Source organism: Cyclopterus lumpus, chromosome 17 (assembly GCF_009769545.1).
Source record: "Cyclopterus lumpus isolate fCycLum1 chromosome 17, fCycLum1.pri, whole genome shotgun sequence".
Classification (NCBI taxonomy): domain Eukaryota; kingdom Metazoa; phylum Chordata; class Actinopteri; order Perciformes; family Cyclopteridae; genus Cyclopterus; species Cyclopterus lumpus.
In genome coordinates, this window is record NC_046982.1 from 12,704,446 (window position 1) to 12,720,161 (window position 15,716).

The following is a 15,716-nucleotide window of genomic DNA, read 5'->3' on the forward strand; positions in this document are numbered from 1 at the left end:
CATAAAAAGAGTTAGTAATTTTATCTCTAAAAGGCTATCTTTGCAATAAGATCCAGCATCTATGTTTGTTTATACATGCATGTTATTCTGAGTCTCAACATCAGCAGACGTGAGACCAGAAGAAGACAGATCTATAGAATACAACAAGTTTGGGAAAAGCAGCTTAAACTACCGTAGGTCTATAAAAAGTAATCACCGACTACATCTGAAGAGGACACCGAATGCCCTGCACTCTGCCTTGTGGTTCTAGCTAGAGCTTAACAGATCTTTTCATGCTTTAGTGAAAGTAGGCAAAAAACCACAGGTCTCAGACCACAAGACCACAGGAACTGCCCATGCAGAATACAGACCCATTACTGGAGATCAGGACCCCATTCCTCATACGTGGTTCAACTAAGTCGATCAAATGTCCTATTAGCCAGCTTAAATTAACCCGATGATTGAAGTCAGGCGATCTTGGTTTCTCCAAGGCTGATCCGTGCTCAAACAATCTTGTTAATGAATATTCACAACGCTTTACGCGCATGAGTGTACTCATATGTATGTATGTATGTGTGTATATATATATATACATATATATACACATATATATACACACACACACACACACACACACATACATATAAGAGTATCTAATTGATACGAATTAATAGATACTTATGAGGATATATGTACTGTATGCGCTTATGTATCATGTACTATATATATGTGTATATACATGTATGTGGAGATAACCATAAAGAACTAGGTGTTTGAATATGTGTGTGCGAATCTGTGTGTGGGCTGATCAGTATGTATGTATGTATTATTCACAATCAGAAATGCAATCAATTGAAGCAGTGAAAAGAAATTGTGTTTGATTCTCTCTATTCTTCTCATGAGTCCACCTTAATCATGTTCTACAATATTCTGGAGTCGTGGACGGAGCCCGGCCATTTGGCCTCAACATTTGTTATGAGGCAGGTGGAGTCACAGATCATCTAAGATGTCATGAGTATTGTACAGTACATGGGTATTGTACACTATATGGCTATTGTACAGTACGTGATTAGCCTACAGCAGGCAATTGCGAGGTCCATGACCCCTAATGTCAAAGGCATATGATTGTTTTTATAGCAATGTAATTTGAGGAAAATAATCATAAGTACCTGCACATTAATGCTGTGAAAGCCTTTTCGATTGACAAAATATGCCTTGTTTGGGCCAGAGGGTAATTTGATGGCTTGAGAAAGTCAGTAAATAAATGATTCCTTGTGGGCAGAATCGATAGCGCTCGTATAGGAAGTCATCATGACGTGATAACGGATCTTAGCGATCTTGAAGAACTCTCTCCCTATGAAACGCTAGTCTAACTAATATCACTCCTTCATCAATGTGTTCTGAGGAATGGAGCTGCAAGCTTATCCAGCTAACTTAAGTTAGCCTGCGCTGGAGCCGGTTCAAGTTTTTGGATGTGTTGCTATGAAAAAAACAACAACAAAAAAACGTAGTAATGACTTAAACTTCTTATCCTGAAAAATATCCGTCTTACTCAGTTAGCTAGGTGCGAGGAATGGGGCCCAGGGCTTACCAGTCAACGTTTGGTCTTCTTGATTCATCATCAGATAATGGCACATAATTAGGCAATCATCTCCACCGTTAGATTTATTTTTCACAAAACACTTCCTCTTTCATTCACCACAATTGGGCAAAAGGCCTTCTGGGCCTGTTCTGCAAATGTCTTTAAGGATTTGTGATGACTATGAGCAATCACCTCAAGCCCAGTCATTAGTCGAAAAACTATTTTAAAAAAAACTCTTCAGGGGTAAAGGGCCTGAATAGCAGAATAATGGAGCTTGCTCAGCTCAAAAGAAACTGTTACTGTAGCCGCCACACCAAACAAACATTACCAAGAGCCTGAAAATGCAGACATGTGCAGGAAAACTCCTTCAAAAGAGCTGTTAAACTAATGCATGACGTGTTGCGTAATGGTGCGAGCCAAGGTGTTCAGACAGCACCCATGTGCAACATTCTTCTCAGCACTCAAACTTGAACTCTTTGGCAGTGTGAAATGGGTGGGCTTGTCATTTTACAGTAAAAGCCAGAGCACAGAGGGAACGGCCCATGTCACAGGAGCTGTGCTTACTGGGGACAATGAGAAATGTGCCATGATATCTAACATCTTCTTCACCTCCTCCACACATCATGAACAATAACAACACTACAGTCTATTGAGAGGAAACATTCAAAGAATAACTGGTGAAGTGTTGCATCACATTAGAATACAGTTCAATCTGAATTTACACAGGAGTTGGCTTACTTAAGTAAACTTGAGCAAACAGCCCTGACATTTCAACACTAAAAAAGGGACACAACTCACTGATGGCAAAACAACTTTTAGGCTGCAAGTCATAATTCATTCTGATGAAAACAAAGGACTACTTTTGTTTCAAACACTGACCCTCGTGTTAGACCGGTTGGACGTGTGGCAAAAGCAAAGGGGAGTGGAAATAATGATGTGTTGACGGTAAGCAGCCGAGAAGAACTACACAAGGAGCTGCTACTTGTTACTGGCAATCCTGTGTATGACAATAAAGTGACAAAAAGAAAAAATAATCTAATCCTAAGCGTTAGGTACAGTGTTTTGGAATGGATTTGTTTTAGCATTACAACTACACATATTGTAATGACCAAACTGTGACGAATATGGGACACAACTGAGCACGCTCCATCTATTGATTACGGTCATCTCACAAATTAACTCCCGCTAATCCAAAAATGGGCAAAGAGGTGGATCAGCAGTAGCGCAGAGACAGGACGGGGTGACACAGCAGAGCATAGAATAATATAAAACAGATAAAATGTTCACATTTGACACTGAACCTGCAAAGGTTTTGACTGAAACTAAATTTAAATAAATTATCAAAACTGGTAATTTTACTGTTGTAGCAGTTGGAAGTAACTGTAGTAAAAACAAACCATGAAACAGGAGTCTCATTTATATAGCCTTATACATTTCTAAAAAGAATGCCTTCCGTCCAGCGAGTGATTACTTTCACCATCCTTTCCACTGAATGTTATGAATGTCTAAATGTGTGGGTATGATGGTCCTGGATCAGAGTTACGTAGTATTGTTGTTTGTTTGCATGACCATAAATAATCACAGAGCTCAACGATATTACAAGAAAGTTATAACAAAAGACTGCTTACTTCTTTGACAATGGCTCTGAGTCCAGCAGCGTTCACTGAAGTGTCCGTTGATGGTGGTGGTCTGGCAGGTGGTCTTTCCAATGGCCACCCCCGGACAGACATCTCCACACTCCCTGTCGTTCTTGTTCGCCATAATGTAGTTGTCCTCCACTGAGTCAAGGATCTTAGACCAGTCCAGAGTGGAGAGATAGCAGAGATCTGGGTTCTTCTCAATTCTCACGGCTCCTCGGGTGATGTTCATTAAGCTATGGAGGCCGATCTCTCGCAGCTGGAGCATCTCAAACATCACCAGGGCATAGTTGAAGAATAGGTTGTTGCCTCTGATGACAGTTAGGTTGGGGAAGAGATCACTGAGGGTCTCCATGCCGTAAACTCTGAAGAGCAACAGGTAGTCGGTGACCACTGTGAGTTTGGGGAAACTGATGCCTCGGAAATCCTCGGGCTTGGTCCTGAACATGAGTAAGATCTTCAGGTGGCCTTCGATAACTGTGCAGTTCTCTAGCGTACGGAGGTTGGTCACATTGTTGCGGATGTCCTTGCTTGGACAAACTGAAAAGACATAAAACAAACAGGTTCTTTAGAAACTGAAATACCTACATGTATGACACACAAAACAAATGAAAGCGAGGCTCAAACTATATTATGATGAACGGCTGAGACGTACAGTAAAATATTATGGGTAAAGAGTATTGCAATATGAAATCTTTTGACAAACAAACAATAAAAAGATTTCCCAAAGACAAATTTATCTTGTGCTGTTGGCAGATTCCAACTGCTGAACGTTATGCATGAGGCAACTTGTCTGCTCTGTAAACTGGAAAAACAGGGTTGAGGAAGAGAGAAAAAATAGATCTCTTGATAATTAGAGTGGATATTTTACTAAAAAATATGTAGTTATGTCTCTGACTGTGATGAAGACCAGACGATCTTCGCTGACATTTTGTTTAGCAACCGCATATCTGGCTGTGAGCCACCGTCAAATATGGAGTGCTGTCATCAGAGTGAGGCTGTGCTCATCCTTGGTTACGCAGAGTTGATTTGTGGAGTTGCTTCTGTAACTCAAGACCATAAAAAACACCAGCCAATGCATTACAAATATTTGTCTGGGAGAGGAACTAAAGCACTAATGGTCACATATTGCACAAGTAGTTGATTTGTGGCTTTGTCAGTTCTCACCCAGACACAGGATCCCATTTGATGAGAAATTCCTTTATTATACTTTTGCAAAGATGAGTTACATTTCCACTGCCTGAAACATTAAAAAAATATATACTGTACGACAATGATACAAGAGATTATTGTCGGGTTGCAGATAACCATTATTGATACGCTTAGCCCAATTTGTCTTCTAATTAACAGCTAAGAACTTCCCACTTAATGATATGAAAGAGAAGAACAGCAAATCCAGATGCAGCAAGCCTGTTTGCTTGAAGAAATTACTTGATCAATAATCACATTTTCTTTCAATCAACCTGTTGATTCATAAGCCTCTTGTTTTAGCTCTAGATGAATATCAACTGGAACAACTTTGACCTCCAGTAAAATACAATAAACACCATTCCATCAAGGGGGCTCTGTATGCAGAGAGCAGACAGTAATGAGAATATCTTCTCTGTTCTGAAAAATCAGTCTCACTCGTTAACAGGCTTTGTGTGACATAACACAAGTAATGATGGCCATAAAGACGTTTTCCTTCGCGGGTGCAATGTGGTACATTCCAGGCCCAATTTTTACAGTTCACAAATCATGGCCGCAATTGGAGGTGTGCTGCATATTTTTTTTAATTCTTTTTTTTTTTTTTTTACTAACCGGCCCACCACTGAGTTGGGTGCATCAGGACAACTGGTCAGCCACGTGTGGAAGACGTATAACAGCTAGGCGTGCACATCTTTATGGCAGCAGCTCATTTTACACCTTCTGTTGCATAACAGTACAAGACAACCGGCACACACACACAGAGTCCAAACAACAAGCTCTTCACTCGTGACCTTAACCAGCATGTTCACTCCGCCGCATTTACCTAAAGTTCAGCCGACAAACATGGGGCTTGTTTGAAATACACACAACGGGTCCCAACATGGGTTTAAGCTGCATATTAAAAGCAACTTGGCTTGTTAAAAAGTACATTTCTCCTTTGCAACTGCATTTATATCTGCAGCTCTCTTTGTGGTCTTGGGAGTACAGACAAATTGTAAGCATGAATGGCATCCCACAAACCTGTAATTTCAACACATCGACCTCCAAATGAAACATTTCAGGGCAAACTGACAGTAACTACCAGAGGAGTCTTCAGCAAATGTAGCCTACTGTAGAACAATCAACAAACACATGTTCAAATACAAAGAGCCTCCATCTTTCTCATAAAAGAACACACACACACACTCAAACAAAACAAATTAACAGACCCTAGCAGTGTACAATACGAGGGGACAGTGGTTCTGCAGTCACAGTAAAGTCAACCAGCAGAGTACCGAGTGACCCTGTGGAGAAGGAGAATCATCACAGGGCGGCACGTCCAGGCTCCTATCAGTGTACACTTTCAGCCAGGTCAGTATTTTTAGCACCACATTCCCAATAGAGAATCTAATACACTCCGGCCGTACCGATAGTGGCTCACATTGGAAACAAGAAAATGGCAGCCCTGGTGAGCAAGAGAGGAATTTTAGAGCGGCAGCTGAGAAAGAACTTCTCCATGTGTGAAAGCTTAGTTTACAAACAAAACTTTAACCGAAATACAAACTTTAAAAAACCAAACACTTTTTAGTTCTTCAGTCCATGACGACATAACACAACTCAAGCAAAACCAACCAGGTGCATCCCAGAATTTAAATGCTCTCTGTTTAGTTGAGAAAGCTGAACTGGGAGATATCACAAATGTTACTATGGTGACTAGGCCAGCACTCAACACGTCACCTAATCGGAGCCAGACAAGACTGAAAACACAGCCATGGTGCTCCGAGTCAACAATTAAGAGTCATTAGAGCGACAGATTTGTATTGACCCAAATCTTTCACAGCCTGCACCTCTAAGACAGATGAACGTTTAAGGTTCATTAAAAAAAGGAGCTGTGTGATGGTTTCCCTTAAACCCAAATAAAACGTCAAGACCAACAATTAAATCATCCTACTAACAAGACAAAGCCTATTTGTAGAACACTTTTTAAAACACATAGTAATCAAAGTGCCTTACCTAATGCTGCGTTCACACCAAATATTCGCAACGCTTTTGGTGTATCGAATCAGCATTATTTTGACAGATATTGCAATTGCGATATGAACTGCGATATCAGAGGCAATGATAATGGTGTTTGTCATTACTTCTATTTCATTAAAAAAGACAAAAATAATAATATTTATAATGATTATGGTGGGGATCTCTACTAAAACAAAGTTGATTATTGAAATGTTGATTTTGGCAGATCCCAGTGGACACAAGCGCTGAGCTCCATCACTTTGAGTCATAAAGATCTGCAGCTTCCAGACTCCCTTAAGAAAACCTCTTTTACTGCAGCAGGCTCCGACAGTCCTCCACACTTAGTCCTGGTTTTCCAGTGCCTCCCCAGCAGACTCAGCACGTAGCCGGGCATGGAGCTCTACGCAACCGGCCAAAGCACAGACTGCAGGTTTAGGCGGCAGGTTGCTGACGAAGTTTGAGCTGAAGGAGTTTCTGATTTCTGGTTTTGTCTGTTGCTGGGAATGCAACCGGATGACAAGTATTTAAAAATATCCATCATCACAACAATCTTCTCGCCCATGGTCTTTGAAGATGATATAGGGGGATCAGTTTTACGCTTTAAGAGTCCCTTTCATAACCACTTAACACGATAGCAAAAAGTAAATTGAAGCAAATCACCAAAGTTCATTCTTAACCTTGGGAATAAAAGTTTGACAAAACAATCCCCACGCAAGGCCCACTTGCTTTTGACTGTATCACACAGCCGTCATCAAGTGCTATGGATTAAATCAAAACAACTACTGTCATGTCACCAGATCCATATCAGCTAGATGAATCTGCTGATATATGGTGAATAGTGAGTAAGTGAAAAGCTCGAGGAAAAAGCTACTTAATTAAACCTCGAGTTGGAATTGTTTAGCAAATTCCAATTCAAGCAGCATCAAATTGCATTTTAAACAAAATAAATGTAGACGAACAATACTGTTTAGTTTTTGGTCTCTTCAGTTGATTTGTTGATGAACATGAAAAGATAAAACAACGCACAGTATCCTTTAACTTTTAGGCTGCTTTACATGAACCATAAAATATTTGCGTCTCATTAGAGCTGAAATGTTAAGTCAATTAACCGAAATGTTGTGGACAGAAAAATGATCGTCAAATGTTTCATTTAATACATTTTGAAGGTTTGGACGCTTTTTCTTCCTAAATAAGATGATTTGCTACTTTTCATTGTCTTAATTGATAATCTTGGAGCTTCCTTCTGTGACTCTACTTTTGCAATTTCATGTCACAATTCTGTACAATAACGCAGACAAGATGTTGCAGATAAGACCGGATAATTAAAACCAAGTATAGAAAACGGTGGTAATGATGACATGCTGTCCTCGTAATACATCCAGATAGATACCATTGTGAGTTCCTGATGTAAATAGCGTCTAGGTCACATGATGGCCATAGATTTATGTCAACTATAACTCTGACGCATGAACACAAATACTGTTCATTGCTATACTAAACGGAACCAGTCCTATGCAGTCTGAGCTTTGCGGTCTGTGGCTCAGAGTACAAACCCACAATCCTTTCACTACAGCTGCAAGCATCAACAGGCACAGGCGCTTCTGTTCTTAAGGAAGGAGGTGGATTACCAACAGTAAACTAGACTGATGGCGTATTTAATTATTTGGCCTCAGAGAGAACTGTGGCCTCAATGAGCATGCATGAACACAAGCACTCACTGATTGCAACACTTCCCGTTTCAAGGTTTCGCTGCCCTGTTGTTTTCCAACCCAGGCTCAAACTAACTGCAGATCCACAAAATGCCGAGGTCACCGAGATAAATGTTCACTATTTCACATGTGATGTAATCCACTTTAAGAAGGGTTGTAAAATCTAATCACAAAAACATTCTTTGTCAATTAAGACTCAAACTATTTAGACTACTAAACCGATTTGTTTTTCCTCAAAGAATCACAAAAATGCAACATTTGAAATATTGCGTTTACCAGAGATTTGCTCATTAGTTTCTCTTAAGTCATTAAGCATGAAAGAATAATGAAACACGACGAATCGACTAACAAAATCTTGGTCTTCGAAGAGCAAAATGACCAATTGGGTGACTAATGTAATAAGACGGGGGCAGCCATTATAACAAAACAAAACTCCTGTCCTGAAAGCAGAATCAAAAAGCAAACCAACTTAAATGCTGACCATTGCAATTACAGTTAATTAAGATTTAAGTTTGTCATCTCCTCAACCGCACATGGTTAAATAGAACAGACGTTAAGATTGTGACATTACTACAACTTTCTTTCTCAAGAGTACAGGTTCTCCTAGAGTCTGGCGAACAGGGCCGATGGAAGAGCGGGTTATCAAATGTGCCAACTGTTAGGTAAGGTTGACATGGCAAGTACACACATACTATACAACAGTCCAGGGAATATAATTTAAACAAAGTAATTCAGGCCCTTGTCTTTAAATAGAGTGAAAGAGAAAGCCTATAAAACCACAAAGTTCCCTCTTGGGGTTGTTTGAAGTGGATTCTGTTTGGATGGCTCTGGACCAAAGATCCTTTGGCGATTCAGTTGCCCAAAAGCTGCACTCGGATACAAATTATTCTCGTTGCCAATCAGTAAGGTAATTATTACCTCTGAAGTGCGCGAGCACAATAACATTTCCTCTTAACAGTGTTGAGGGTAAAGATGTGACACAACAAGGCTTCCTTGTCAAATGCCTGTGTGGTCGGAGTGAAACAGTGCAGTTGTGCCAGTTAGTTTACTCAATTTTCAAGTGTTATATCGCTCCAAACGTGAACTTGTCAACCAGAATTAGACCGACATTGTTGAGGGAAACTAATGTAAAGATCATTCCTTTGTATGCATGTGAAACGTACTCATGACGTAGGTTCTTCAGACAGCAGTTTGTAGTGTTTTCGTGAGTGTTTTTGTAGAGCTGGTGGGAGGGGTGACAGTTTCATCACCTTAAAATGTCTCTCCTTATTCGGGAGGCTTAAATCATTTGTATTAAAATACACTATAGCGTCAATAAGAACAAATTAAACTGAAAATAAAACTTTAAAATTGAGTTGACTTCACCTTGGTGAGCTCACAGTGCAACAGACAAGACAACATTCACTCATTATAAAACTATCATGAGAACATACTAAACTACACAAAGTACCATAGTACAAAGGATACGCTAAAAACAATATACTTTAAAGAGTTAGGTGTGAAAATCAGAAATCAAATAACACTAAACATATTAAGGCACCCAAAATACATTAAAAAAGACAACCATAAACTAAAGACATGTAGCTTAAAGTGGCAATGATTTACCATTCAAATCAACTGCTCAATCAAACAGCCTGAGCAGTTAGTGATGTTGAACAATCTACTGAGTTTTTCAAAGATCACTGGGCCTCTTATGTAGTAACATGTACTCTTGAGTCACACAGCTGAGCATCCGTTTGTCTGAAAAATAAATACCCAAACTGGGGCTAACTTCAAGTATGAAATATGCAAATGTAACAAAACATAAAGACACATTTGCAGTTATATGAACAAATTGCCAGCTGATGCTAAATAAATTAGATACATTCAGGCTGCCACTAAATATAAGCTTCCATTATTAAGTGAATTTTTCCATCAAGCTGAGTTGGACTGTTACCAACAAGTAGCTCAGATGGTTTCCTGACTTCGACACTGGTCAGTCCAGCCTTATGAAATCAGCCAGTGTGAGGCCCGGGTTTCACTCTTCCCTTCTGTGGTTCACTCTCAAGTCTGAGCACCAGAGGGGGGACTTGAAGTGCAATAACATAACTTGCTTTTGATTTATGTCTCAAAATTCTTGCTCAAACTGGTTTGATGACATCGCTCCATTCGCCCCTTGCTGAAATCTGATGAAAGGTGAGAGGCTGTGCTTTTATGTCACTGCTTTTCAAAAAGCAAATCAAAAGACACTTTACACTGTACAAAAGGAGGATTATTTACGCGTTACTGTGCTTGTGTCAAGATTATTGTAAGACAACACAAACCATGTAGCAATGTTTGCTCAAACAGAAAAAAAAGAATGGGTTAACATAAAAGCCATTTAGTTGCATTTGCTGTATAATACAATCTCAATTGAAGCATCTATAAAAAGCTTATATGTTTTACTAGTGCAAAGTATTTTGACATGCATTCTCTGTTGTAAAGATTTTAAGAAAAATATTCAGGGTGACAAAATCAGTCTTTTGTATTCATGACACAACAGAACATTAATTGGAAGCTTAATACATAGTAATTGACTATGGTGGAGCTTGCAGTATTTAGATTTGTAAGACAATTTCTTTTTATTATTGTACTATTTTAGCAATAGTTTGAGCGTTATCTTCACAACTCAAAACAAAGTAATAACATATGGACTGAACACAAGCCATTGTTTCTGCCAACTATGCAAAGTCAAGAGTCAAAGAAAACACTTTATTTTTCTACTTCAACAGGTCTGATATTAGCGCTGTTTTTAGACAAAGTTTGATAAGCAAGCCTTGCAACAATAAATCACCAGTAAACTCCATTAAATCCTCTGCTTACTATAAACAATAACATTTCCTATGTCTATGAAACAACGAGCGGGCTGTGTAATGTCACATTTACCAGACTGGTCTCAGCTGTTGGCCTATTTAAAATGCACACAGTAGTGCACAGTAGTTAAAACCAGCATGTGGCCTCACAGGTTTGCTGTACATTTATTTCCTTTAAAGAAATTCCAACAGTGGGAAACATCGAATGTGTGTAATTACTGTGGCGTTTGAGAAATGTGAAAAAGTCTCTGTGTGATCCTAAATGTTGTTCATTCATTCTTATCCCCCAGTGCTTGTTGGCTGGTGAATATAAAGGGATTGTCAGAAGCTGTAAAGGAAGGCTTATTGTTACATTCCAGCACTGACCACAGCAACAAACCAATGCTCTCCCTTTCACACAGACCATTTTTTTTTAATAACAGCCAATTAAATATTCTAAATTCTCAGACTTACTTTACTTTTTGGGGACAAAACATTTTGTTCACAGTTCCTGCAAATAGCCGATAAGTGTTAACCTTTGTCCCCTGCATTGCAGTGACTGTCTACAACACGGCTGTTGCCGTCTACGTGCCTTTATCAAGTCGCCATCACTAACAAAACAAAACAAAATCTGGATGCCAATATTGCAGTGGGGACTAACAGCGAGTCTGCACTTGTTACGAGTTTGTTTAGAGTATTTCTAACCACTACACAAATGTATTTGCACCAACTACTGTTTATAGTTTATATGTGTATAGATAATATGTCACACTTATTGAATTATTAAATGTGATCAATGTTCCCTGTATCTTGGCACAATTAAAGAATGTGTAATGATGTATTGGTATTAATCCCCTCACATTCAATAGACTGAAAATTGCGTAACATCAGGACAAATTATTCTAATTAAAAAGGCAAATCTGTGTCTGCAGTTTATCATGTGTGGATTATTTGCACATGGAATAATTAATATTATCTTCAGTATATACACAAACAATCTTACAGATCAATCAGTCGTTTATTTAGACAGTTCTACACAACAAAAATGCTTGACAGTAAATATGATCCAAAGTGGTAATAAGTGTTACTCACCCTCTCCACTCGCTCGATGACAGCTCATCACAAAGCAGATAGCGGTCAAAACAAAACACAAAGTCCGGAGCCACATAATTGAGTCGGAACCATCCACCACTATTCCGAGTCAAATGCACAATAATCCTGGGCGAGCACAGCGCAGGCCTCGAGGAGAAATACCTTCAGGAAATCGGCTTTGTTTTGCGACGTGGGCCAACAGGTAAACAAAAATAAATAAAAGACATCCCGGAAGATGGGCGGAGGAACGAGTCCAACGTGTTCAGTCAAACACAAGCTAACGCTGCTGCTGCTAAAGTTAGCCACCTCATGCGGAAACATGCACCTTTAACACCCGCCCCCCTCCCCTCCCCTCCCCTCCACCACACACCACGTGCCCTCTTTTGTGTCCTTAATGGGTAAACTGGTCCGGTTGGGTTTGTCTTGTGTCCGGGAGAGAAAACAAAGCAAAACCAGAACTTGTTGTTCCGAGCTGAAGCTAACAGCTAAGCTAAAGCTAGCTGCGCAGCCTCGCTCCACCGCTCCGATGTAAGGCCACAAGTGAGGTTTGAGCTGCTTTACAGCCAACTATCTCACTTATTAAAACTTGTATGAACCCCGCGCGCACCACACAGCTGTAGCGCGTGTTCGTTGATAACAGGAGATAAGTTGCATGCGGGAATATCGCAGTAAAAGCGACCGTTAACTTAATTTAGAGGGATTTTGTAGGAGCCCTTGGCTGCTGACTCGATGGTCGTGGCTGCGTGGCGTCACGTTAGCGCGTCTAAAAAAATACATTAAAAAAAACTAAAAGAAACAACAAAACCCAGGCTCTCCAGCGAGCTTAAAACATCAGAGTCGGTTTATTTCGCTTGTGAAATACGGTGCGTTTGTACTCGTTAACTCCAACGCGACAAACTCCTCTTCAGCCAGCGCAGAGATTTCAGCGAGTTCTCCTCTCTGAAAGGGTGACAGGCGGACTTCGTTCGTTCGGCTCTTCTCTCTTTCTTTCTTTTTTTGCTTTGTGAACAGATCATAAATACTATGTTTGTACGCTCCGAGTTGTGGTCCTGCCGCCACAGTGGAGGCTCGCGCGTGTGTCCCGACGAGAGCAAAGTAGGTGAAATAAAGTTGTGTCGTTATTTCCCCCCGCAGACAGAGGTAGCTTGTACAGTCTCCCAGGTCCTGCAGGATCCTTCTTCCCAGCCTCTCCGCCAGTAAACAAACCGTGCCAGTGAGCCAGATGGGCTTCAGAGGAAATACGGACTGGAGCTTATTGGATTACACAACAAACCTACTGATCCTACTGTCAGGTGGCTACGTGTTAAAAAGCCATTAGTGGACTTCTATCGGGACTTTGTAGTGTCAGAGAAATATGAAGTAGAGAAGGCTGCTGTGGATTTATTGACATACACATTTAAATGACGGTATTGCTACTATAAATATGAATAAACCAGAACTGACAAAATTCATTGGGAGAAAAATGATCGGCAACCATTTTGGAATTTAGGATTTGCTGATTTTCTTCTTTAACCGTGATCAGTGGCACTTTGTGACATGTTATTACCGTTTAATTGATTAATTAAGAAACTAATGGGTATTGAAAATGAACCTGGTTCTAGTCCGAAAATACAACACAGCCTTTAACTACAGTCATATTATATGATTTTGATGATAATAATAATAATAATAATAATAATAATAATAATAATACTTCATTTAATATATATATTTTTTAAGTTAGAAGGCATATTTTCCCATTTTTGACCAATTGAGTTTAAATACAACTACACTTTTCTCCAGTTTAGGCCCAGTGGATGGACTACAAGGGTTTGATTATGAACAGTATACTTATTCATACACAACTACAGGGATTGGCTAGCAGCATGGCTGGCCTGGCTCCCTCCCATCAGGACACATAACCATGTGTAGCAGAGGAAAAAGATCAGTCAGAATTTGTCCACTCTGGACCTTGAACTTAACTCAAGTACCTCTTGCTAACTTTTTGCAGACCTTTCAACCACATCTCCTTGTCTTTCTCAGAGACCAGTTTGCTCTGTAGTCATGGAGATAGCTGTTAGATCCAGTTAGATTTGTTCACATTGCGACATCACAAAGAAGAGTAGATCTAAGTGGCTTATTCAACTATTTTATTACAAAACAATTGTGAATTTATTGTTTTCCTCAGAATAACTCGGCAACATGTTCGCCTGAAAATACCAGTTTTTTTCATGGCAAGTTGCAAAGACATTAAGCATTTCTAAGAAGTACAAATATAGTACTAGTATACAGTGTGCTTTAATGCATACGCGATATGCAGTGTCGAGAAACATGCAAGGTAGTCCAAGTGTTTAAAATACAACAGTTTATCTAGTTAAATGTCCATCATAGTGAGATTGTAGCCAAATAGTGGTGAGATTTTTAAAAAGTTAGTGATGATTACAAATTAACATGATTCTTCTTCAGCACAAACCATACAAAGCAAGGATATGTGAACATAAACATCTTCTTTTTTCACTGATAAATTTACTTTATTTTGTTAATAATTTAAAAAAATACAGTATGCAAATATTTAGTGGACAAAAAATTACAGATAATGTAATTTCATAGTTAGAAAGGTACGGTAAACTCAATACTAACAGTACTGACTTCCTCCATGATCTCAGAAACTGGCTTACAGGTTTTGTAAAGGCCTTTAATGTCGTGGTGAAGTGGTGTTCAACTAGTTTTACCAATATCAAGACAACAAGTCTGCAAATATGTTCTGAGTAGTGTTTGTCCAATAATAAGCACTTAATTTGTCACTATGAGCTCGCTGTATTCTGGAAGTTTTTACGGTAGTTTTGGGTTTGAGTCTTTAGGGTTCTGCATTTATTTATATAAGCACAGTAGTTTGGACTTCAAGGTAATGATATAAAGTTTCCCTGTTTGCATTAAACATTTTAACAAAAAAAGTCCAGGCAATCATGAAACGTCGTAAAATTTCCCCTTCACATTTATCACGTATACACAAATTAATTTGGCTATTTCTTCTAACTTAATTCAAGATCACATGCTTTTGAGGAAAGGACCCAAAACAAAAATCCATCCTTAATTAATCCTTGCAAAGAACTAAGAGTGCCGGATTCCAGTCAGATGTTATACAACTACATGTTCAGAAATGAAGAAGATCCTCGGATAATTTAGGAAGCCGACGGGAAACGTCAAGGAAGGAAATCCTCCTGTGATTCAACCATTGTTTAAAAACAGAACTTGATTCTCCTTTTGATTCCGTGATGTTCTCACACTCAGACGGACTGATTAAGAAAACACATAAAGATTACGTATTTTGAACATGATCTTTTAGAAGTTGAAAATATCTGCGATTGTTCTCGCTGGCATGTTTGTGGGAGCTGCAATAGTGCCACAATGGCATCTCCATCACCACTGCTGATTCACTACCTGTTTACATTCTCCATCAAAGGAAGATAATCATGTCCTGTTGTTTATTGTACTGGAATAGATTTGACTGGAATACAAAAAAAAAAAGCTGCACTTAGCGGGATTTCTGCGGCAGTCGTGACATTTTAATCATCGCTTTTTTGGTGTAGAAATAAATATTTTTCTCTAAAGCAGCAGTGAGTGAACACCAACCGCTTTCTGCTGGTGACGCAGGCATCGATTCAGTGGGATGTAAAACAGGAGAGCAGCTTATTAGTAACTCACCACTTAGTAGTAATCAGAGTTATTTATCAAGAGAGGAAAG

The 15,716-nt window shown here is 39.4% G+C and overlaps 1 protein-coding gene across 2 annotated transcripts in view; it reads right to left on the reverse strand.

Annotated features, from left to right (window-relative positions):
- The window catches only part of insra (insulin receptor a), a 48,672-nt gene extending 36,361 nt beyond the window's left edge, over positions 1-12,311 (reverse strand). Inside the window, exons 1-2 of one of the 2 annotated variants that reach the window (XM_034554670.1) lie at positions 11,993-12,311; positions 3,190-3,738 (exon numbers count right to left, since the gene is read on the reverse strand). In XM_034554670.1, the coding sequence (XP_034410561.1) occupies positions 3,190-3,738; positions 11,993-12,068 (625 nt within the window). In that variant the 5' untranslated portion in view covers positions 12,069-12,311. Of the gene's footprint in view, positions 1-3,189; positions 3,739-9,695; positions 9,737-11,992 lie in introns of those variants that run through there. The other variant, XM_034554671.1, reaches the window with a different exon arrangement.
- Positions 12,312-15,716: the final 3,405 nt, after the last annotated feature.